Raw genomic sequence first — 25489 nt, 5'->3', positions numbered from 1 at the left:
GGCCGCCGCACCTGCCGCGCACCAATCACGGGCCGGCGCGTTGGGGCGCACGCGCCACGGCCCTGGGCGGGGCCCCGCCGCACATCAGTCTCCGCGACCTGCCGGCCCCCGGCCTCCCTGATTGGCCGTCCTGGAGTGACGTGACGGCCGCCTCGGCTTATGGCAGCGGAGCCGGCCGGTGGCGGGGTGCGGAAGCTGCGGGGTGCGGCGGGCGCAGTGCCGGTTGGCTTGTGCGGAGTGTGGGTGACGGTTCGGGCGGCGTGCGCGGCCTTTGCTTTGCTCTGTCCTGGCGCCGGCGGGATGACGCGCTTCGCTCTGACAGTGGTCCGGCAGTGAGTATGGCCGGCGCGGGCTGCCCTTTCCCCTCCGTGGAGTGTTGCGGGCTGGGCTGGGGGACCGAAGATCTGCACCCGCCCCGCCCTGCCCGTCCCATTTGCTCCTCCGAGGCTCGGCCTGGCGATTTCAAGGTGTTTCCTGTGAGTTACCCCCTACCGGCCCTCCTGCCCCAGCGAAGCTGAGCGGGAAGCCAAGTGTCAGATGGCAGCGGTCCCGCGTTCGATGGGGACAGGGAGGTCGGGAGGAGTGAGTGTCAGGGCCCCCGTCTCCGGGTGGCAGCTGAAGCGGAAGAGACAGCCCTGTCGCCGCACCTCCCGGGCCCCGCGTTTGCCCCCGGCCGGTCCCCCAGGGTCTGCAGAGTGACTGGTCCGGGGCCGACTTTTCCGCTCCAGGCTCTGCGACGGCTCCGTCCCTGTCCCCTCGGTCGCCTCCGCCCCCCAGGCTTGTGTCTGAGATTCGCTTCTTCTCCGCAGATCTTCTGTCGCTGGGGGAGGAGAGGGGGCCTCGCCCTGCTCTCAGCCGCCTGCATCGCCCCAAATAAATATGTTTATCATATTACGTTACAGGGAGCTAAATGCTGACAAGTCTTTACGTCTCTTCCTTTTTCCTTCTCGACTCTTCTTGGCCCGGTGTTAATGGGAGGTGGAATTCAGGGAGGTCAGGAGCACAGATTTTTCGAGAAAGATCGACGTAGGTTAGAATCTGGGCTCCAGCAAGGAGCCTTGTAACCTGGGCTTCCTTTTACCGACTTAATCTCTACGACCTCAGATTCCTGATTTATAAAATGGCGGAAGTGATAGGACCCACTTCACTGGGTTAGCGTGATAATGAAATGTCAGAAAGGTGAAGCGTATAGCACAGTGGAGGGGGAGAAATATATCTTGAGAATTAACTAACTTTTGTTTCTGTAAGGACAGCTCTGATCCAGATGCAGTGAGTCCTCCAATTTGTGTGTATGGTTAATGGGACCAGCATTCTGAGTGGGTGCTGTGTGTCAGCAGGTAACTAAGGGTTACAGGGTTACAGGTAACTAAGATGCCGTTTTTGACATCGTGGAGCTTGTGGAGAACAGCAATATGGTCTAACCTTGTCAAGCTGACTTTAGCTGCTATCGTCTTTGGTCCTGTTTTTACTTTATAGGAAGATTATCTTGGCAACCATCTGAAGTTGTTCCGTTAGGATTCACAGGATTTTAATGACTGAGCTAGAAATCGAGCTCCTCTCTTTCCACCCCACCCTCTCCATTTTTAGAAGGCTTTATGACCGTCGTGTGACCTTCTTAAGGTCATCCAGCTAGTCAGTAGCAGAACAGGAATTAGCGTCTTGATTGCCCTCATTTTCCTCTGAAGTTTCTGGATGCCTTGACACAGTCCCTGGTGTATAATTGCCACTCAGAAGTTGTAGAAAATCTGGACAAAACCACCCCTTGAAAAACAAGATGATCCCTATTTAGTTTCTTAATAAACAATAGTTACATGAGTGTGGATTTTATCCCCTCCCTGCTTCTTAAAAAGGGCTTGATTTTTAAAATGAATTCATCATAGAATCGGCCCATCCTCTTAACTATACACTATGCCCTTCTGCCTCCAACTTTACAGAGTTAAAACCTAGTGTTTGTAGGTTGCTTGAATATCATCAGCCATTTCAGAGGCTACGTTTTCTTTCCTGTGATATAACCGTGAAGAGTGATAAGAATAGTTTACTTTGCTCTGTTTTATTCATGGGAAAGTGCAAAGGAAGTGTTGAAATAATTGATAGGGTTAGTTTTCTCCTTCAGAGTTCTCAAAGCTAAAAATTGATGATTCTTTCAGAAAAAGAAACAATTTCAAACTTGATTGATCACCAGAGTTCAACGTAATGACTCTTACTGGAATCAGCAAGTTTGAATCATTGAGCACAGTAGTGGGAATTTACCTTGAGTTTTCTCTTACCTGACTCTGTCAAACGCTTTGAAACTCAGTGTGTTTAAGAGTTGGATAATTTTTGGATAATGCAAGAAAACTTTTTAAATGCAGTTTCTTTAAGTTCAGCCAAATCCTTTATGAATCTGTGCTGTTACCATCTGTGTGTTGGTCTTCATCATCATACTTGAAAGGGAGAGTTACCAGTTGTATCATTTTTGGAACAGAATACCCCACCATTCAAACTTCAAGTCTACTAGTCTGATTGAGCTGTAGCATAGTCTGATTGAGCTTTCAGCACGGTTGAAAACCCCAGTATATGCAGGTCGGCACTGCCATCACCCACACGGCACATCGAAGGCCCTAGTTCCCTTGAAAGGTTCTTTGTAGGAGTTTGCAGTTGGTTGCCTGCAAAACCATCCCATTTCACTTCCGTTTTTAGCTAGCTCTTTAAACATTTTTACAAAGCAAATTTCCTTTACTTTTAACTACTTAAAGATGATGAATCATGGGGCTTCCCTGGTGGCGCAGTGGTTGGGGGTCCGCCTGCCGATGCAGGGGACACGGGTTCGTGCCCCGGTCCGGGAGGATCCCACATGCCGCAGAGCGGCTGCGCCCGTGAGCCATGGCCGCTGAGCCTGCGCGTCCGGAGCCTGTGCTTCGAAAAAAAAGATGCTGAGTCAGTGTAGGTATTGACAGCAAAACTGATTGGTTTTTCTTACTCTGCCTCTGTCGGCACTTAGTCTTCATGAATGCTAGTCATTGTTCTGTTTGTTAATAAAGCAGAGGCCAAATGAATATTGGATCATCTGTCAACTTTTATCAAGATGCATGTAATTGTTATGTTACTGTGATATTTGTTTTCTGGGAGTAGGGTTGATTAACCGGGAGAACCTATGCAACTAGGCCTAATCTACATAGAGACAAAGATATATCATGAATTGAGTATTTTACATATTTTTGCCCCCAGACCATCTGGTGAAACTCTCCATGTTACTAGTGCTTGAAATCTTCTATGTTTTCAAATTATTAATCCATTTTCAAATGAATTAACTGGTGTGGAGGAATTAGGTTAAAGCTGTATATGCGTGATTAAAAAGGATGTGATTGGGAAATTAAGCTTTCTGTATGATTTCTAGAGAAACGCTATAGAATACACAGCAGAACTAACAAAATAACGTGTCTTTTTAAGGGGAGAACAGCATGATAACCCACAAAATAAATGGTGCACATTTGTGGGCCTTTAAACGGCCGGTCGTAGACTTGACTTCCTGGCCTAAGTGTTTGCGTTCTCACGGAGTCGGGCGTCTGTCTTGGAAGTGAGTCACACTGCAGGTTTTGAGAATGAGTGCTGTTATTCCTGACTCCTTTAAAATACACTCCTCTGACCTTTCCACTCCCCCTGCCTTCCCTGCCACTGCTACAAGCCAAGCTTCGGTTAGGGACGTAGCTTAATAGTAAACCTATTTTAGCTACCCACTTTCCTTTCCCACTCCCCAAACAAACTAAACAGTTGCTTCAAGCATTTGTACAGACCTCTCGAAAAAGCTGATAAAAGCCGTAAAACTAAATATTTGTGCACATTTTTGGAAAAAAAATTCTCTTTCTAGATTCTTACGCTATAATGTTTATAAAGTGATTTGAAAGCAAAAAATGCCCCGTGGAACACGAGTGATTATTAATAATGCACTAACGCCTGCAGCGGTCTCCGCTGACTTACAGCTACAGGAAATCTTCTGTTATATCACAGCTATTTCTTCTCCTTTTGCTGGAATTGGTGAGATGCTGGGGCAGCACCGTTACCAATTATCCAAGTACTGGGATTCTGTTTTTTAATAGGATGAATCCTTGATCAAATCAGCTATTGGGATTAAGTTAAAATCTTGAGCTACCTTTTCAGTAAGCATACAAAAAGTTATCATCTTGGCAAATCGTTTGTGTGATTTGTAAAGACCTGGTCCAGCGTAATTATTAAATTTCTTCTCACCCTTGATTTTCAATTTGTACAATGAGCGAGAGAGCTTGTGATCCACAGTAAGTGGGCAAAACCTTCTGAGGTTCCCGTATAGAAGTAAATACGGGATTGGGGGCCAGGGAGGCGTTCTTTAAATTTTGCTGGTAATTGAATTGGTTACAAAGCCATTGTCTAAAGAGGACGTCACTCGTACAGAAGTGAAGCACAGCCCTTTTATTCTTGGTCTCAGCAAGACTGTGAGGCTGAGACAGACAGGAAGTGGATCCAGTGTTTGGGAACTGTTTTCTGTATGAGAAGCAGTGCCTTCCCCATCACTTCCCTGGATGCTTTGTTCATCTGAACCGCAGAGCTTAATCTCTTTCATATCCATTTCATACGATTCTGAATGGGTTTTGGAATGCTGCAAGACATCTTTTATTAATACTCACCTCAAGAATGATAATACTGGCACGTGAGTGGCTAGTAGTGCTGTGAAATTTCACTCACTTGTCGTATATTTTTTAAGCCACTACATCCACACGTTTAGAAGTCAGAACAGTTCTCCTGAGTTTTCTGTCCTGTCACCCTGCAGGTGACCACAGCCTCTGCATCCTCCCGGCATCTCTCGTGCAGATGCAAATGTTTACTCTTGTGTCCTGCCTTTCTTTTTCTTTCCTTCTTTCTCTCTTTTTTTAAAAATTATTTTTGGCTGTGTTGGGTCTTCATTGCAGTGCTCGGGCTTCTCCTTAAGGCGGCTTCTCTTGTTGCGGAGCACGGGCTCTAGGCGCGCAGGCTTCAGTAGTTGTGGCTCGCGGGCTCTAGAGCACAGGCTCAGTAGTTGTGGCACATGGGCTTAGTTGCTCCGCGGCATGTGGGATCTTCCCGGACCAGGGCTCGAACCTGTGTCCCCTGCATTGGCAGGCGGATTCTTAACCACTGTGCCACCAGGGAAGTCCCTGTCCGGCCTTTCTAAAAAGGTAGCAATCTTTGTATATTATTCTGTACCTTGCTTTTTCTGCTGAATATGTCTTGGTGATTTTTCCATCTCTTTACGTAAATCACTCTCCCGTAGACACAGCCGCATCGAATTCCATCAGGTAGATATCCCACTGTTTATGGTCCTGGAGGCTGGCAGTGATCTGTTAACTTGGGTGGTGTTATGTGCCTGCTGGCTTTATCATTATATTATTTACTATTTATTTCATAATTTTTAAAAGATTAAAAATGCATTAAGTCTTGGATATCTACATGGTCTGTCCAAAAATGACTTAAATACAGCTACTGAGTGCTTCCTAAAGCCAAGCAGTGTTCTGGGTGCTTTACCTGTGTTCATCCAGTCATCCCGAGAATCTTGTGAGGTTGGGACCATTTATTGTCCCCATTTTACAGATGAGGAAGCTGAGGCATTGAGCTTAACCCAGCAGGTGAGTGTAGCGCCAAGCAGTCTTGCTCCTGGGCCCGAAAGATGGCAGCGAGGTTTCCCCTCACGGATTTTCACCTCTCACCGACATGAAAGGGTGTGGACGCGGGCTGTGGGGACAGTTGATTCCAGATGAGGCGATAACTCGATCTGAAGAGGCCTGTGGGGTGTTTCCCCCCACCGTTTGCAGTTTTCTGTCCAGTGTGCGCACAGCACACGCCAGCTCCCACCTGCACTCTGTTGTCTGGTCTGGTCCAGGTGCCCTCACCCTCACCTTCCCCCTCCAGCCTCTTCCCCCCATCGCTCTCCGCGTTGCTTCAGAGTGGGTTGGGTTTGCTTTTGTAATTCCTTGGTGTTGCAAAGTGGAGCAGCTTTGAGCAGCTCCAGGACCGAGGAGGCAGGGCCGGGGTCTGCGGGTCTGCGCTCCACTCTCCGTCCCTCGCGCCTGTCCGCTCAGCGCAGCGGACGGACGGATGGACCAGCTGTTGTGTTTTGGTCCCGATGCCTGTGGGAGTAGTTTTGATCAACATATTTAAGAAGATTATTTAACAAAAATTTTTTATACGTACATATACTACTTTTAAAATAGCATTTTCTACCTTTAGTTCACTTAAGATTGTTGATCTATACATTTGAATTTGGGGCAATTTGAAATTTTTAGCTTATCGATTAGGCACATAGAATAGATGATTGCAGACAGTAGTTTAGAATAAATTTTATCTTTACAGGTTAGATTCTGACGTATGTACAATATGCTGTCTTTACAAGTATCATTACCTTTTGTTGCTGATTTTTTTTTCCTCATTTCAAAAATAACCTAATTTGGTAATAAAGGCTTTTTTCCCTCCCTGTTTTAGTGGAGAAACAAGACTTAACAAGGAGAAAATCCTTCAAGGTTGGTATGCTCTGACTCTTATTTTAGCTCTCTCTGTTAGTATTAATGTGAAATATGGGTTAATCAGATCCGGTGGGGTAGGGTGGACCGGGGGCCGCTCTGGACTGTGAACTGGGATTACGGTATTAAATCATCATGGTCACAGAAATATGATCAGAGCAGATGGTAACCAAGAGTCTCTTGAGTGAATTAGATGTAAAGAACAGTGCTCCAAGTTGTTCGTGGGCAGCTCAAAGCTGATTAAGGACTTATATTGAGTCTAGTTGTCTTAAAATGTATCTGCCAGGATTTTAAATGATTTCATATTTGGAAACAAAAAATTTACTGGCTGGTGTTAATGGTATTTTTCTGCTAAGATACTTATATTATTTTTAGTAGTAACAAAGAAATGGTTTAAAAAGAGAATTCCTGTTCTCACATGGGGTTGTTACTTTATTCTGAATAGACTGTCCTCTGCCCCCTGCCTTGTTCTGTTAATTTGGGTTCAGATCTTTTAATCTCCCTATGATCCAGCTGGCCTGGCTTTTAAAGAATATCTTTCAGCTAGACATGCTATTTCTCTGCTTGGATTATACAAGCATTTAGTTTTATATTTTTGGGTTAGGGACATCTGGGGTTTGCAGAAGCTGATTTTCATACCCTGTGTGCTTGCCTCCCTCTTCTGGAAATCAGTCTGATAATTAAACGCACCTCTATTTCCCATTGACCTGGGCCCCACCCAGAGCATCCTCTGGGCTCACGTACAGTACCGCCTTGTCCGTGGGCCCTGCTCCTTGGTCTCATTTCATTCGAAGCTGACGGTAAAACATGAATAAAATTTTCGTGTTTACACCTGTTTTTTTAGGTCTGTTTTGTGTTTTCCTAACTTTGGAAGTTAGATGCTTAGTTCTTTAAGTTATGGCCTCCTTTTTAATTTTTTTAAAACCCTCAAGCCTTATATGTTTCTAAGTACCACTTTTTTGTCACATACCTGCAGTTTTGATTTGTAGTAATCTGGTAAGTATTCAGCACCAAGTATCTTAAATTTCCGTTAGGATTTCTTCGTTGACCCATGAGTTATTTAGAACTTTTTTTTAAATTTCCAAATGAATGGGCTTTTTGGTTTTGTTCTTCATCTTTTGTGATTGGCTTCCACTGTAATTGCTTTGTGTTCTGACAATATGGTTTTTTGATAATACATCTTTGAAATTGGTTAGCATGGTCAGTTTTTATAAACCTACTACTGTGTGTTTGAGAAAAAATCCGTTTTCTAATTGTTGGGTATGGAGTTCTATATCAAATACTTGACCTTGATTTTGTTGTTCGAATCTTCCATACTTTACTAATTTTGTAAATTTACTCATTTGCCTGTATGAGCTAAGCGTCAATTTATGAGTGAGATATGTTGAATTTCCCGCTGTGATGGCCAGCTCATGCTTTAATACCTGAAGTTCTGTCAACTTGTGCTTTATGTGTTTTGCTTTTATGCAGCTAGAGGCTAATTTATTAGGCACATACAAGTTTTAAAATTGCTCTGTCTTCGTGGTGAATGGGAACACTGATTGTTTATAGTGATCTTCACAATCCTTACTAAGACTTTTGTCATAAAGTCTGCATTTCTGAGAGTGATATGGCAACTCCGGCTGTTTGGGGTTGGGATTTGCCTGATATATATTTTCCTATCCCTTTCCGTTCAACCTTGCTGTGTACTGATGTCCTAAGCGTTACCTTGTAAATGGTAGGCAGCTGATTCTGATTCTTTAAAAAAAAAAAAAAGAAAAGAAATATGATCTTTCTGTTAACTGGTGAGAGTGGTCTGTCCACATTGACTCTGGTTTCTGGTGTGTTTGGACTTTTCCTTTGTGGTTCTTTTCTCCCTTCTTTATCTAGTCCTTTCCTTCTCACTCACCTTTACTTCTTAGGTGCCTGCTTTTCTTTTTCTTCTCTTTATCCAGCCCACTCTTACTTTCCCTACTGGCCTCAAAATAAGCCATCTCTATCCTTTTGATGGTTGCCTTTATATCTTTACCATTTGTGCCTAACAAAGTGGAAGAGAAATATCATCTCTCCTGAAAAAATACAAAGTGTGTGCTGCCGTTTAGTCCTGTCCTTTTTTCACCATGCAGTGTAGGCGTTATTATTTAATTTGTTACCTAGTGTTTGTTTAGATTGGCATCTGTAGTTGCCAGTTTCTCTCCTCGCCATTTCTTTTGCGTCTCAGACCTTCATTCCTGAAGCATCTTTTTTGAAAAGTCCTCTTGTGTAAATCAATTTGTGGTGAAGATCGTTTCAACTGATTCTATTCCAGACAATTCTGTTTTTATCCTCCTCAGTCTTTTTAGTCCAGACAGTTCTAGACTCACAGCTCTCTTAGCTCCTGGGAGCTATTCATCTGCTGCTTTTGGGCTTCAGAAGTCTTCTCTCATCCAAATGGTGTCCCACCGTGGGTATCTGTCTTTCTCTGTAACTGCTTTTAAAGTCTTTGTGTTTTATTTTGGTATTCTACAGTTTCTCTTACTAAATCTAGGAAGGTACTTTTTTTTTTTTAGTAATTTATCCTTCTTGGTGTACACTGTGTTTCCGTCATAGGAAACATAGCTTTATGTGTTCCCTCACTTCTGTTCTCCATTTTCTTTTTTGTCTTTCTGGAGTCCCCACTGGATGTGCTCAGGAATCCTCGTCCTTTCTCCGTGTCTTTGACACATCTGTGCTTCTCCGTCTCCTCGTGTCTGTGCCAGGGGCCAGCTTCAGCCCTGCCTTTGGGCTTGTGAAGCTTCTCAGCTTAATGAATCTCCTTTTATCCACTGAGGGATGTTTTTTCTTCCCCTCCTCAGCAGTTCCATTTTTCACTGTTAAAAGACCTGTCTGGTTCTTTTGGAAAGCTATCTGGTTTTTGATCGCTTGTCGCTTATTTTTGTGACTCTGTTTATAGTCTCTGCTGATGTACACGTCTGACGTATTAGTGGTTCCAAATCTGTTACTTGTTGTTTCTGCCAACTCTCATTCATGACAGATTATTTTCCTGTGTGTTGAGTCATTGGCTGACCTGTTACTTGCTCTAAATTAGTAGAAGACTTGTCAGCGTTTATTGAGAATGACTTGCAATACTGAACGTTACTGAATTCGAACAGTGGAGATAAAGAAGGAAAACTTTTCTAGGTGATGATCCGACTGCCCAAATGCAGCAGCTGAGCTGAAAACGTAAGGTAGGGGCAGCGTTAATAAAACACGCGGTGAAGTGATGGGCGATGTGGGGGGGAGAGCTCGGGGCAGCCTCCTCATTACCCAGTTCTCGCCAGACACACATTCTTCTGGGAGATACAGAAGAGCTTTTACAGGATCCTAGCTGAGTTTTGCTTGCTTTCAGTTCTCTGAAAAGTTATGTGGAAAAGTACCCAAGGAAATCTTGTAATAAAATATAGATAAATGCCCTTTATATTCTCTTAGGTGTGATTTTTATTGCATCCCATATATATGTATATATATTTGAATGTTACTCTTCTTTCTCTTAATACCACAGGACAAGGAATAGATGAGCCTCTTTCAGAAACTGGATTTAAACAAGCAGCTGCTGCTGGTATATTTCTTAACAACGTGAAGTTTACTCATATTTTCTCCAGCGACCTCATGAGGACAAAGCAGGTGAGCTTAGAGTCAGGGTTGCGGCTGTCGAGTCAAAAGTCTCAGCAGTCGTGCCAGAGTCCGCAGGGAATTAACTCACACGAGACGTCATCCCCAGCCCTCCTCTCCCTGACAGAACTTACTTCTTTTCCCTTCATTTTACTTTTGTGCTTTGTTTTATTGTGGTAATTTTTAAGTTAGAGTAGCTTGGGGAAAATGTCTAACAAAAGGCCTATAAAAAGGCAAAGAAGGTGTCGTGAGAGAGAGCCAGTGGAAACACCACAGAGACGTCAGATTTTAGAATCCAGATACAGTTTGAAAAACAACTGTGTTACTCTAAAGAAATAAAAGACGTGTGAAATATCTTTAAGGAACAGATTACTGTAAAAATGATCCCAGAGATTTAAGAAAGATCCAAGTCAACTTCTAAAAGGTCGGTGGGAGGAGACTTTTGTGGCAACCATGGGGGAATAACAGGGTTGGAATGTAGCCTCCCCCCATAAACAACTAGAAAACAGGACAAAATCTGTGAAGCAACTGTTTTCAGACATTGGACTCCAGGCAGCGTGGGCTGCGATCCCCGAATGAAGTGAAACAAAACAGGTGAGCCCTTGATCGTCCTGGTTTTCCAGCTGAAGCAATTCCCAGACTCTGGCAGAAGAAGCCAACTAGAGGACAGTGGTCTCAGTGATTGAGGGGACAGAGCTTGGAATTTGGGGCGTTTAAGTAACTAAAATTTGTGGGGAAGAGTGCTGGAGAGAGAAAACTCAATAGACGTGTGTAGGCATCCCCGTGATTCTTTGTTGGACGGTTGGCTGAAACTGCACGAGGGCAGAAAACACGGCTTCGGGCGGGAGGGAAAAGGTCCCTGGCGGGTGGCGGTCATCCACTCAATTCCTGGGGCGCACACAGGGTGCGGAGTCAGAATTCCCACCAGCGCAAGGGGAGGCTTTGCTGGATACAGAGAGCATGTTACACCTTAATAGTGAGGCTGAACTGTCCTCAGAGGAGCATGAGGTGAGAAGTAGGAGACAGCAGAACCAAATTTCATCTTCTACAGGTGAAAAATGCAGTATTCTGAAATGAAAATTTCATAGGGTGGGATTAACTGTAGGTTACACTGTAGAAGAAGACGTCAGTGAACATGAAGACGTGGAAACTGAACATTCCAAAATTAACTGTGGAAAGAAAAAAGGCTAAGAAGGGAAAGTGAAGAGTCTCAGTGACGTGGAGGACAGTATCAAGCAGTGCAATATACATGTAGTTGAAGTCTCAGAAGGGAAGTGGGGAGAAGGATGAGGGTGAGTATGAAAGTAAAAAGACAGATTTTGAAGAAATAATGACTCAAAAATCTCCAAATACATACCCAGTGAAAATACTTTCAAAAATTAAGGCAAAATAAAGACTTTTTCTTTCAAGCACAAGTTGAGGGACCCTCACTTATATGGTCAGTTGTTTTCGTTTAGTCTTTTTGGTCAGTTGGCTTTTGACACAGGTGCCAAGGTAATTCCGTGGTTGAAACGATGGTCTTTTCAATAAAGGGTGTTGAAACAATGGACCATCCAAGCAGAAAAGCATGATGTGACTCTCACCTCACACAGTCCACAAAAACTAACTTGCGGGTGTTCATAGAACAAATCTAAAAGCTTAAATCTATGAAAATTCTATAAGGAAATGGGGAAGATCTTTATAAAGGCATCTTGGGACAAAGTATAAACAAGACACAGATTGGGAGAAAATTGTAAACGTTGTGTTACATGTATGTAATATATGTGTATATATCTGACACACATGTATGTATTATCAATATATATCTCTTAGCTGTATAAATATATAAGATTCCTCCAACTCAGTAATTAGACAAATAGGCAAAAGGTTTGAATTTGACCGGGCGCTTTACAAAGTGAGATATGGGGAAAGCCAGTAAACAGATGAGATAACTGATCGCGACAGAAACGCATATTAAAACCACAGCAAGACACCGTTACACAACGTGTGCATGGCTAAAATTAGAAAGATAAAGGATGTGGAACACCTGGAACTCAAGACGTTGCTGGTGAGAATGTAAAATGGAACACCTACTTTGGAAAACGGTTTGAAAGTTGAACATACACTAACTGTGATCCAGCAGTTTCAGTCCCAGAAATTTATCCAAGAGAAGTAAGAGTATATATGTCCACACAAAGACTTGTACACAACTGTTTAACGGCAACTTTATTTGTAATGGGCAGAGAGTGGAAACGACCCATGTGTTGATCAGTAGGTTAATGGATAGATGAACATGGTATATTCATACAGTGGAAGACACCTGAGCAGCAGCACAGAGGAGTCCCCAGAACAGTATCTGAGCAAAAGAAGGCAGATGTGGAAGAGTGCAGTGTGTGATTCCATTTACATGAGACTCTAGAGCACATAAAGCAGGTAGTGCGGGCCGGGGGCCAGGGGTGGGAGGCATTGGCTGGCAAGGGCACGAAGGAATCATTTCGGCTGATAGACTTCTTCTCTGTCTTGATTTTGGTGGTACTTAGATCTGTCACAGCTCAGTGACCTGTACACTTGAAATATACTTCAATAAAATTTACTTAAAATATGGAAAAAGTTTATCCAAAAATGAAAACCTCAGTGGCTGTACTAAATTATAGACTAGATATAGCTGAAATGGTCACTTGCTTATAGATAAATGTAAGATAGCAACTGAAGTGTAGCACGGTGTGATAAACAGATTAAAAATAAGACTAAGACAGAAGGATGTGATGAGAAGGTCTGTCGTCTTTCGAGAGGAAGTATCAGAGAGAATGGGAAAGAGGCAATATTCGAAGAGGTCACGGTTAATAAACTACAGAGTTATTGAAAGATAGCAAAATATCAGATCCAGAAAAAATCCCAGTCAGAATTAAACCCACACATCTACACTTACAGCAATATTGCAAAACTCCAAAGACTATGAAGGAAAAAACATTATCCATTAAAGACCAATATTAGACTATCAACAAATGTGTCAATATCAACAGTAATTTGATGTGCTGAGAGATAGTAAAGATTAATCTAGAGTTTTATACCAGCAAAACATTTTCTAGAGAATAGGTGAAGACATTTCAGACAAACAAGCTAGAAAGAAACTTTCAAAGGATAATTGAAGAAGGAAAGTAATTCCAGAAGAGATGTCTGAGATTCAGAAAAGAATAGTGAGCAAAACAAATTGTTACAGGTATAGGTAAATATAAACAAATATTGACGATGTAAAACAGTGTCTGGTTTTTTTGGAAGGGAGTTAAAAAACAAGGCAGACTATGGACTTTAATGATTTCTACCGTTTTGCAAATACAGTGTCTCTTGTCAGAGTAACCAGGTACGCAATGAGAGAAGGAAACATGAACAAAAATGAGCAAAAACAAAAGGCAGCAGAAAGAGCCACAGGAGTTATCTGGTATCTGGAGTTATCAGATGTAGCCTTTAAAATAATCATTGAATGCACAGATAAAAATGACATGGAGAATTTCAGCAGAGAACTGGAAATTATAAACAAGAACCAAATGCAAATTCTAGAACTGAAAAGATAACTGAAATTAATATTCAATGGATGGGTTTAAAACCAGTTTAGACACACCTGAATGGAGAACTAATGAACTAGAACCTTTTTCTGTAAAGGGCTAGTTAGTTGAATTTTTAAGTTTTGTGGGCTGTATGGTCTGTGTCACAATTGTGAACTCTGCCATTGTACTGTGAAAGCAGCCATAAGTGATACATAAATGGCTGAGTTCTAATAAAATGTTATTTACGAACAAGCCATTTATTTATTGGCTGCGTTGGGTCTTTGTTGCTGCACCCTGGTTTTCTTTAGTTGTGGTGAGCGGGGGCTACTCTTGTTGCGGACCACGGGCTCTAGGCACACAGGCTTCCGTAGCTGTGGCACGCGGCCTCAATAGTTGTGGTTCGCAGGCTCTAGAGCTCAGGCTCAGTAGTTGCGGCACATGGGCTTAGTTGGTCCGCGGCATGTGGGATCTTCCTGGACCAGGGATTGAGCCTGTGTCCTCTGCATTGGCAGGCGGATTCTTAACCACTGCACCGCCGGGGAAGTCCTACCACATCTTCTTTATCCATTCATTTATCAGTGGACACTTAGGTTGTTTCCATATCTTGGCTATTGCAAATAATGCTGCAATGAACATAAGGGTATATATAGCTCTTCAAATTAGTGTTTTTGTGTTCTTTGGATAAATATTCAGAAGTGGGGGAGTTCCTTGGTGGCCTAGTGGTTAGGATTGCGGGCTTTCACTGCCATGGCCCAGGTTCAATCCCTGGTCAGGGAACTGAGAATCCTGCAAGCCACATGGCACGACCAAAAAAAAAAAAAAAACAAAATCAGAAACTCAGAAGTGGAATAGCTGGGTGATACGGTAGTTTTATTCTTAATTTTTTGAGGACTCTCTGTACTGTTTTCCGTAGTGGCTACACCAATTTACAGTCCAACAGTGCACAAGTGTTCCTTTTTCTCTCCAGCGTTTCTTATCTCTTGTCTTTGTGATGATAGCCATTCCAGCAGGTGTGAGGTGATAGCTCATGTAGTTTTAATTTGCATTTCCACAATAGTGATGTTGAACATCTTATCATGTGCTTATTGGCCACCTGTGTGTCTTTGGAAAATGTCTAATCAGATGCTCTCCCATTTTTTAACGGGGTTGTTTGGGTTTCTGTTGTAGTTGACTGGTGTGCATTCTTTATACAGTTGACCCTTGAACAATGTGCGGCTTAGGGGCTCCCACCCTCCTTGCAGTCAAAAATCTGCATATAACTTTGCAGTTAGCCCTGTGTATCCACGGTTCCACATCTGAGGATCGTGTAGTACGTATTTTTAAAAATCCATGGACACATGGACCTGTGCAGTTCAAACCCATAGTCAAGGATCAACCGTATATTTTGGATATTAATCCCTTAGCTATATGATTTGCAGTTATCTTCTGTCATTCAATAGGTTGCTTTCTCATTTTGATGATGGTTTCCTTTGCCATGCAGAAGCTTTTTAGCTTAATGTAGCCCCACTTGTTTATTTTCGCTCCCTTGTCTTTAGAGTCAGATCTACAAAAACATTGCAAATACTAATGCCTATGTTTTCTTCTAGGGCCTTTATGGTTTCAGACCTTACATTCAAGTCTTTAATCCATTTGGGGATAACTTTGGCGTAGGGTGTAAGATAGTAGTGTAGTCTCCTCTTTTGCATGTAGCCGCTTGGTTTTCCCAACACCATTTGCTGAAGAGACTGTCCTTCCTCCATTGTGTGTTCTTTGCTCCTTTGTTGTAAATTAATTGTCCATATATACGTGGGTTTATTTTTGGCTGTCTATTCTATTCCATTTATCTATGTGTCTGTTTTTATGACAGTACCATACTGTTTTGATTACTCTAGCTTTATAGTATAGTTTGAAATCAGGGAGCATGATTCCTCCAGCTTTGTTCTTTCTTAAGATTGCTTTGGCTATTTGGGATCTTATGAGATTCTGTACAAATTTTAGAATCATTTGTTCTAGTTCTGTGAAATATTGCCACTGGAATTTTGATAGGGATTGCATCAAATCTAGATTGCTTTGGGTAGTATAGACATTTTGACAATATTAGTTCTTCCAGTCCATGAACACAGAATATCTTTCCATTCATTTGTATCTTCAGTTTTTTTCATCAGTGTCATAGTGTTCAGTGTACAGGTTTCACCTCCATGGTTAAATTTATTCCTAGGTATTTTATTCTTGTTGATGCAGCTGTAAATGGGACTATTTTAATTTCTCTTTCTGATAGTTCACTAATTAGTGTGCAGAAACACCATAGATTTCTGTATATTAATTTTGTATCCTGTGACTTTACTGAATTCACTGATTAGTTCTAATAGTATTTTCATGGAGTATTTAGGATTTTCTGTATATAGTATCATGTCATCTGCAAACTGACAGTTTTACTTCTTCCTTTCCAATTTGGATGCCTTTGATTTCTCTTTCTTTCCTAATTGCTGTGACTAGGACTTCCAAAACTATATTGAATAAAAGTGTGATGGTGGGCATCCTTGTCTTCCTGATCTTAGAGGAAAAGCTTTCAGCTTTTCACCATTGAGTCTGATGCTAGCTGTGGCCTTGTCATATATAGCCTTTATTACGTTGAGGTATGTTCCCTCTATACCCACTTGGTTGAGAGTTGTTTTTTTTTTTAATCATAAATGGGTGTTGAATTTTGTCAAATACTTTTTCTGCATCTATTGAAATGATCATGTGATTTTTATCCTTCAGTTAATGTGGTGTACCATGTTAGTTGATTGCATATGTTGAACCATCCTTGCATCCCTGGAATAAATCCCACTTGATCGTGGTTTATGGTCCTTTTAATGTATTGTTGGATTCGGTTCGCTGATATCTTGTTGAGGATATTTGCATCTTATGTTCATCAGGGATACTGGCCATAGTTCTTTCTGTGATGTCCTTGTCTGGTTTTGGTGTCAGGGGTAATTCTGGGTTTATAAAATGTGTTTGGAAGATTTCCCTCCTCTTCAGTTTTTGGGAAGATTTCAAGAAGGTTAGGTATTAAATCTTTGAATGTTTTGTAGCGTTCCAGGTGGTTAGTGAAGCCATCTGGTCCTGGGCTTTTTTTTTTTTTTGGAAGACTTTAGATTGCTGATTCAGTCTCCTTACTAGTAATCAGTCTACCCCTATATTTTATTTCTTCATGATTTAGTCTTAAAATCATGGAAATTTCTAGGAATTTATCCATTTCTTCTAGGTTGTTCAATCTGTTGGCATATAATTGTTTGTAGTAGTCTCTTACAATCCTTTGTATTTCTGTGTTATCAGTTGGAACCTCTCCTCTTTCACCTCTGATTTTATTTATTTGGGTCCTCTCTCTTTTTTCTTGGTTAGTCTAGCTATAGGTTTGTCGATTTTGTTTATCTTCTCAAAGAACCAGCCCTTATTTTTGTTGATACTTTTCCTATTATTTTTGGTCTCTATTTTATTTATTTCCACTCTGATCTTTATTATTTCTTTTTTTCCCCTAGTTCCTTTAGGTGTAAAGTTAGATCATTAGGGGTTTTCCTTATTTCATAAGGTAGATCTGTATTGCTGTGAACTTCTCTCAGAACTGTTTTTTGCTGCATCCCATAGATTTTGGTATGTCGTATTTCTGTTTCCATTTGTCTCTAGGTATTTTTTGATTTCTCCTTTGATTTCTTCGATGATCCATTGGTTGTTCAGTAGCATGTTGTTTCACCTCCACATTTTTGGGGTTTTTCCTGGGTTCTTTTCCCTTGTGCTTGATTTCTAGTTTCATACAGTTGTGGTCAGAGAAGGTGTTTGTTATGATTTCAGTATTCCTGAATGTATTGAGACTTGTTTTGTGACCTAATGTGTGATCTGTCCTGGAGAATGTTCCATGTGCATTTAAGAATATTTTGCTGCTTTTGGATGGAGTGTTCTGTTTTTATCTATTAAATCCATTATTTAAGACTGATGTTACTTACTGATTTTCTGTCTGGATGACCTACCTATTTGTGTAAGTGGGGTGCTAAAGTCCCCTACTATTATTGTATTGCTCTCAGTTTCTCTCTTTAAGTCCATTAATATTTGCTTTAAATATCTTGGTGCTCCTCTGTTGGGTGCATATACATTTATAAAATTATATCTTCTTGCTGGAATGACCCCTTTATCATGTAATGCTCTCTTTGTCTTTTATTACAATCTTTGTTTTAAAGTCTACTTTGTCTGATATGAGTGTAGCCACTCCAGCTTTCTTTTCATTCCTGTCTGCATGGAATATCTTTTCCCATCTTTTTACAGTCTGTGTGTGTCCTTTGTTCTGAAGTGAGTCACTTGTAGGCAGCCCATAAATGGCTCTTTTCTTAATCTGTTCAGCCACTCTGTATCTTTGATTGGCATATTTAGTTGAGTTACCTTTCAAGTAATTATTGAGAGGTATGTACTTATTGCCATCTTGTTCATTGTTTTCTGGCTATTTCTGTAGTTTCTCTCTGCTCCTTTCTTCTCTTTCTCTCTTCCTTTGTGGTTTGGTGGTTTTCTTTAACGTTATGTTTAGATTCCTTTTTCATTTTCTTTTGTGTATTTAGTGTAAATTTTTTCTTTGTGGTTACTGTGAGGTTCACACATGACATCCTATATAAGTAGTAGCCTGTTTTACGTTGGCAGCAACTTAAATTTGAACACATTCCAAAACTAGCTTTTTACTCCTCCCTGCCATGTTTTGTACCTTTTATGACACATTTTACATCTTCTTATTTTATGCGTCCCTTAGCTAATTATTGTAACTTTACTGCTTTTGTCTTTCATCTTCATCAAGTGATTGATCTGCTACCTTTATTATATATTTACCTTTTCCAGTGAGATTTTTGCTTTCATATGTTTTCTTATTATTAATTAGTGCCATTTCTTTTCAGCTTAAAGAAGTCCCCTTAATATTTCTTTCTTTTTTTTTTTTAATAAATTTAATTATTTATTTATTTTTGGCTGCGTTGGGTCTTTGCTGTTGTGGGCGGGCTTTCTCTAGTCGAGGCGAGCGGGGGCTACTCTTCGTTGTGGTGCACGGGCTTCTCATTGCGGTGGCTCCTCTTGTTGCAGAGCACGGGCTCTAGGCGCGTGGGCTCAGTAGTCATGGCTCGCAGGCTCTAGAATGTAGGCTCAGTAGTTATGGCGCGTGGGCTCAGCTGCTCCGGGGCATGTGGGATCTTCCTGGACCAGGGCTCGAACCCATGTCCCCTGCATTGGCAGGTGGATTCTTAACCGCTGAACCACCAGGGCATTCCCCCCTTAATATTTCCTTCTTTCTAGGGTGGGTTTAGTGGTGATGAACTCCTTTAGCTTTTGTTTCTGGGAGACTCTTGATCTCTTCTGCAATTCTGAATAACCTTGCTGGGTAGAGAAAAGCTTCTTGGTTGGAATTCTCGGCACTTGGAGTATGTTATGCCACTCCCTTCTGGCTGGTAAGGTTTCTACTGGAAAATCTGCTGTCAGCCTTACGGGGTTTTCCGTGTCCTCTGGAGGAGGTGGGTTCAGTGACTTCCTATGCTAGCATCCTGACACTCCCAGAATGATATTTTTTTTGGCTGTGTGTGCAGCTTGTGGGATCTCAGTTCCCCGACCAGGGATCGAACCCAGGCCCCCTGCAGTGGAAGTGCAGAGTCCTAACCACTGGACCACCAGGGAACTCCCCAAGAATGATTATTTTTATGAGAAAAGAGATAGTTTTCTTTTGATTTGCAGACCGTGCATGGAATTTTGGAGAAGAGCAAATTTTGCAAAGATATGACAGTAAAGTATGATTCAAGACTTCGAGAAAGGGTAAGTAACTTACATACTGTTCTTTTACCATAAATTATCAGTAAACCAACTCAGTTTATCCCATGGCTAGAAATTAAATGCCTACCTGCTAGGGATGTGATATCAGCTATTACGTGAAGAATCTACTGTGTGGCAGTCACTGTTACTTACTCTCATAAAGTGTCTTTTTTGATCATTAAAATCCTAGGAAAGAGGCATCTTAAATTATAAAAGCAAGGCATACTTGTGAGAACTTAGTACAGAAGAGTTTAAAGTTAAAGGTGAAAAGTTCTCTTCCCAGTCTCCTAATCCTACCCCATAATTATAAGCATGAATAGACTTCTTTATGCTAACTTTATATACTTTACCAGAAATGGATCTTCCTGAAACGGTGATTTAGCTAAAAGACAGCAATTTCAGATCTGAGATTCGGCCCCAAGTCTCCTCCTCGAGCAGTGTTTTTAGTGCACTCTATAATACTAACGTGTAAGCTGGTTGCTGTCCTGCCAGCCCTATGATTTCCTCTACCCCTGGAGGGAAATGTAACAGAATGGCCAGGGCATCTTCAAAGAACTGCTTTTCATAACTTGCGTGTGTTCACTGTTACAGTTCAGCGTATAGGCTAGAGCTCCAGCGTAAACTGTCCCTGGAAAGGCTCACTGTGTGCCCAGGAGCCAGTGCTCGAACGTTGTTAAAGAAAAATGTCCTGGGAGCTCCCTGGCGGTCAAGTGGTTAGGACTCCACACTTTCACCACTGAGGGCGCGGGTGCAATCCCTGGTCGGGGAGCTAAGATCCCGCAAGCCGCGCTTTGTGGCCAAAAAACTAAAATAAAGCGCGACCAAAACAAAACGAAAAATACACCTATCCCCAAAACTAAATCTGAATAGATTAAAAGAAGAAAATGTCCTGAGTTCAGTGGAACGCTGCCCAGGGCCCGCCATCACGTGAAGGAGAAAGCGCTGTCAGCGGCTGGGCCGTCCCTTCTCCATCCGTGCTCTCTCCTGGGTAACTTCGTCCTCTGCAGTGACTTCAGTCCACGGCTCTTCCCTGAGCTGCGTGCACACACCGAGCCGCCTGTGGCTCAGCTGCCCCGCGGCCGCATCCGGCCAGTGGAATGCGCCCCCCTCTCCACGTGGCCCTGCTTCACGCAGTGGCTGAAACCCTCCTGCCGGCTCTTCACCGTCTCTCGCACTGCGCCTCCTGTCCTCGTCTTGTCCGCTCAGCCTCTGAGAAGTTCCTGAACGCTTCATGTCTCTGCGAGCCCCCCGCCGCCCTCCTGCTGCCGCTCGGCATCCTGTCGCCTGGGGCGCTGGGACAGCGAGTCTCCTGCTTTCCCAGTCTGATCGGCACGCCGCAGCCAGGGTAATCTTGGCAGAATTTGGTGGCCACACCCCTGTATAAACGGGTTCACTGCTTCTCTTCTACCCTCAGGAGCTGTCATAACTCTGACCCGGCTCTTGGGAGCTGCGGGGTCTGATCTGTTGCCTCCTGCCCCTTGCCGGGTGCTCAGTGCCTGGGTTTAGCGGTCACATGAGTGGGCATTGGCGCTGCGCTCACCGCATCCCACCACTGTTCCAAGAGCCGCGGGTTTGTTCATCTTCACAAGAACCCCGGTGCCGGGAAGATGTAAAAACCTCATTTCTTAACCCCCGTTTTACAGAAGCAGAAACCGAGGCACATGGAGGTCAAGTCCAGGCCCAGGGTCCCAGAGCTCATTCGTGGCAGAGTTCAGATTCACGCTGAGGCCTCTGGGCCTGGAGTCTGTGCTCTGGACCGCTGGTCACTCGCTTCTCAGCCTCTTCCCGGAATCTCCCGAACACCCTGTGCTCAGTGAACCTCTGCATCTGTCCTCCACGCTGCCTGGAATGCTTGCTCCCAGGCCTGGCCAGCTTCCACTCGCCAGAGGCTATGGCCCTCGGTGGTTTCCCGAGTCCAGATTAGACATCCGTGCCGTTATCTGTCAGTCTCTCTCCATCTCGGCCCTTTTCCACTTGCAGTTGCTTGGTATCCCCACCACCCCGCGGTCTCAGCAAGGGTGGGAGCTGTGCAGCCGCCTGTCCTCTCCTCCTGACTGCCCCAGCAAAGCGTTTGGAGTATTCAACAAATGGATGCTTCCATTCCTGTGAAAACAAAGCAACTGATGGCTTTTAATGGCCCTCTTTGTAATCGTTAGGTTGCTCCAGATACAATTAAGAGTGTAAGAAATTGGGCTTGAAGATTGGAAGAGCAGCTGGTAAAGTGTGCATGTATTCTTATAAAAATGTAATATTTCACTATTGGATTTCTTATCTGATGGTGGTGTTAGAATCTTTTGGCATCATCAGTGCAAACCATAAGTGACGATTTGTCTCTTTCAATATTTTCTTATGCAAGTAATCCATTGTCATTGTAGGGAATTAAAACTAAGAACACTTTGGAAAAAAATACAATTAAAATTTCTACCACACACAAACACTGAATATTTTGGTATGTGCGCTCCTGTCTTTTTCCTTCTTGTCTGTTTTTGTCTGTCTGTCTGTCTGTGTATGTGTTTTTCGAAATGCACTCCTACTCTGTGCGTTGTTTTATAGCCGGCCCGTCTCACGTGCTGTGTTTTCAGTGCCCATAATGCACATCGGTATGATCACGTAATCAATGACTCTGTATTCTTAAGGCATTGCCGTTGCGTCATGTGTGTGACCAAGCTACGACTTACTGACCTAGTTTAGGACATCTAGGCTGTGACTAGATTTCCCACTGATGTAAATCATGTTAAAATATAAACATCTTTGTAGTTGAGCCTTCACACACATATCTCATACATTTCCTAGAAACGGAATTGCTGAGTGTGTACTTTTTAAAAAGACTTTTGTATGTATTGCTACATTTCCTTCCAGAAAATCTGTGCCAATTCATACTCGCATGAATGATCTAGGAGAGAGTTCTTCCCACATCAGCACTGGCTGTTAGTGATCTCTGTGGTCTTCTGATTTAATAACTTATGAAAGGTGTCATCTTAGTTTTCACACTCTGGATTCCTAGTGAGGTAGATTTCCCATGTTTATTGGCCATTTGCATTTCCTTTGTGACTTGCGTGTCCTTTGCTGAGACTCAGTTTTTATGAATCTAAAAAGCGAATGAGCTTTGAAGTCACATGGATCTGGGTTTGCATTTTCTCCGAGGAGATAGGCTAAAGTAAGCCAAAGAAATCTAAGCTCATCTCCGGAATGATTGTTCTGAATTTGCCATAAACATGTACTTAGTTGTTGTATTGCGAATTCCTTTGAGGCCTTTTTGTCTGTTGGATCGTTGCAGAAATATGGGATTGCAGAAGGCTCGCCGCTGAGTGAGCTAAGGGCCATGGCCAAAGCAGCTGGGCAGGAGTGCCCTGTGTTCACTCCGCCCGGAGGAGAGACCTTGGACCAGGTACGTAGCCCTGGGGAAAGTCGCCGTGTCCATGAGCGTGCCAACGTCAAAGTAGCTGCAATCTTGACTCGTCGCGTAAGCAAGGTGTCTCTGAATTGTAGCTGAGCAGTTTGGAAGTTGTTTGGTTCACAGAACAACTCTGCATCATACCATTTTTTCCCTTTCTGAGCTGTCCTGTCTTTCTCGTGTATTAGGTCGTTACCGATAATGGATTTGAGGAAATGGGTTGTTAGATGGGTCTGTGAAGAAAACTCCTTGAAAAGGGAGCAGAGTAGCCTTTGCAGTGGCAGTGGAGTCGGTGAAGCAGGCATGGTGCTGGTCAGCGGGATGGTGGGCAAAACCCAACAACTTGGGTGGCAAGACCATCAGGCCTCTCCTGCGCCTGCAGCTCTAAGTGACATTGGAGCCCTGCTTGCGTTGCTCTGGAGTGTTCTGCTTTTGAGTTGTGTTATTGGTGATTTCCCCCCACCACCACCATTTTTAATTTTCATAAATTTCTTGTAAAGACTTTGTATTAGTTTAGTGAGGGAAGGCTTCTTATCCTTGTTGTTCTAATTGAACGGAAGTGCCCGATGCAGCTTCCTAGGTATTCCTAGTTTCCCGATATTTTATGGGCTTCTGTTTGCTTGTAGATTTCCCCAGCTAAACTCCGAGTGCTTTGAAGTCAGGAATTAGTCATTGTATCTTACTCTCCTTTGTCCATCTGCTTCTGTAGTCACGGGCGCTGACGTATAGAAAAACTCAGTTCCGTTTACGTCTTAAAACAGTCATTAATGTCACTTTATTTCACCTTTTTTTTTCTTTCCTTGTAGGTGAAGATGCGTGGAAAAGACTTCTTTGAATTTCTTTGTCAGCTGATCCTGAAAGAAGCAGGTCAGAATGAACAGTTTTCCCAAGAAGCCCCGAGCGACTGTCTGGAAAGTTCTTTGGCAGAGATATTTCCTTTAGGGAAAAACTGTGCCTCCACGTTTAATTCGGACAGCGGCGCTCCAGGGTTAGTGGCCAGTGTCTTAGTTGTGAGTCACGGCGCCTACATGAGAAGCCTGTTGGATTATTTCCTGACCGACCTTAAGTGTTCCTTCCCGGTGACCCTGAGCAGGTCCGAACTCACGTCAGTCAGCCCCAATACAGGGATGAGTGTCTTTATCATAAACTGTGAGAAAGGAGAAGTGAAACCAACCACCCAGTGTGTGTGTGTGAACCTACAGGGCCACCTGACCGGGGTGACCAAAATTCACTAAATTTAAATCTGCATCGAAATCTAACAAATGTGAGCCTCTGAGGGGGGCCTTTGACTTTATTCCCACTCTCTGCTGATGCAGGCTTGGAAACAGTGAAAAAGCTGTCCGTTAGAGCGGGTTATAAAGCTCGAGTGGAATCAGAGCCACATGAGACACTAGTGGAAAACCATTGAGAATTGACTTCTTCGTGAGTACAGTTGGAATTTTCCAGGGTAATTTTAACCGCCCTGCTCAGTGACATCTCTGGATTGTAAATGGATGAAGGAACTCGGTGTTGCAAACTGGGGGAGTAATAATCCTGTTACTGTGGTTTTTTTGCTTTTTTAATGTCCTGGTTTTTTTGGTATTTTTCTTTAATGTCTGAAAAATCTGGCCTATTTTATTGGCTCTTGGTAAGATACTGTATGTTTTCTTTTTTACTGTCTCATCCAGTCCTTGGAAGAGGGAACTATTTGTAATTTCCACTCCATATTTATGTGAAAATATGTTATATTCAAAAAGTCCTTTAAAGGAGAAATGCTTGCCGTCATAGTTTATGTAAAAGCAAGCGACACTAAATGTTTAATACGGAAATCACCTGTTGGGATTGTTTACTCTGCAGGGTTTGAGATGCAGATGAATGTGGATTGTGGTTGCAGGATTGTCTCGTGAGGAAGAAGCAACATCTGATTACAGAATTTTTAAAGAAGGAATCCGAGCGGAGGAAGAGGGAAGAGCAGATCTTTCTTATCTAAGCTGTAGGCTGAAGAATTCAGTTTGAAGATGGCAATAAAGAAAGTAAACGGTTGCTTCACAGTAGCCCCAGACTAAAAGAGGGGCTTCACTGAAAAGAACCGTGGTTTTTTTGTGGGAGGTACAGATGAGGTTTCCTCTCGTTTCCACCAGATGGCACTGGAGAAAAGGGAGTTTGGTTACCTTAATTCTGTACACAAGAGGGGTCCCGCTGAGGCCCTCATGTAAATGGAGAACGTGTTCTCCACGCAGTTTGCTTTTAAATTATCATGTTGATGAACGCCGTGAGTCTCAGCTCACAGAGGGTAGGACTGAGGCTGCCAGTTCAGGCTGAAATCGCGTGTAGTCATTTTTCAAGTTCAGGATCTTGCTGTCCTTAGCGCGTCCAGCGCTGCCAGCGTTCGTGCCAGTGCGGGAGCAGAGCGTGTGGTTGAGCGCAGAGGAAGCTCACTGCAGGCGAAACGTCGGAAAGTAACCAAAGAGGACGGATAGTAAACGTCCACACCCCTGCCACCCAGAAGTAATATCCCCCCCCTTTTTAAAAAAGAAATAACACATTGCGATGTAAGCCAAGTTCCTTTAAGCAGCTGTCGCTGTCCTGTTCCCTCCTGTTCTCTACAGAGACAGCCAGCACCGCGAGTCCATATACCCATCCATCCTTCACGTGGCCACCTAGTGTCATAAGGGAACAATGGTATT

The 25489-nt window shown here is 43.0% G+C and overlaps 1 protein-coding gene and 1 non-coding gene across 2 annotated transcripts; one reads left to right on the top strand and one right to left on the bottom strand.

The window, feature by feature from the left end:
• Window positions 1-290: 290 nt before the first annotated feature.
• Window positions 291-24444, top strand: TIGAR (TP53 induced glycolysis regulatory phosphatase). Its single transcript, XM_065888047.1, has 6 exons — window positions 291-332; window positions 6469-6506; window positions 10006-10127; window positions 19355-19432; window positions 22707-22817; window positions 23630-24444. The coding sequence occupies exons 1-6, from the start codon at window positions 301-303 to the stop codon at window positions 24056-24058; spliced, it is 810 nt and encodes a 269-aa protein (XP_065744119.1). The 5' UTR covers window positions 291-300; the 3' UTR covers window positions 24059-24444.
• Window positions 19225-19297, bottom strand: TRNAG-UCC (transfer RNA glycine (anticodon UCC)). The gene has a single exon. It is a non-coding gene; the product is annotated as a tRNA-Gly (tRNA).
• Window positions 24445-25489: the final 1045 nt, after the last annotated feature.

Source organism: Phocoena phocoena, chromosome 11 (assembly GCF_963924675.1).
Source record: "Phocoena phocoena chromosome 11, mPhoPho1.1, whole genome shotgun sequence".
NCBI classification, from domain to species: domain Eukaryota; kingdom Metazoa; phylum Chordata; class Mammalia; order Artiodactyla; family Phocoenidae; genus Phocoena; species Phocoena phocoena.
The sequence above is the reverse complement of the archived record's forward strand: the minus strand, read 5'-3'. Positions and strand labels throughout refer to the sequence as shown.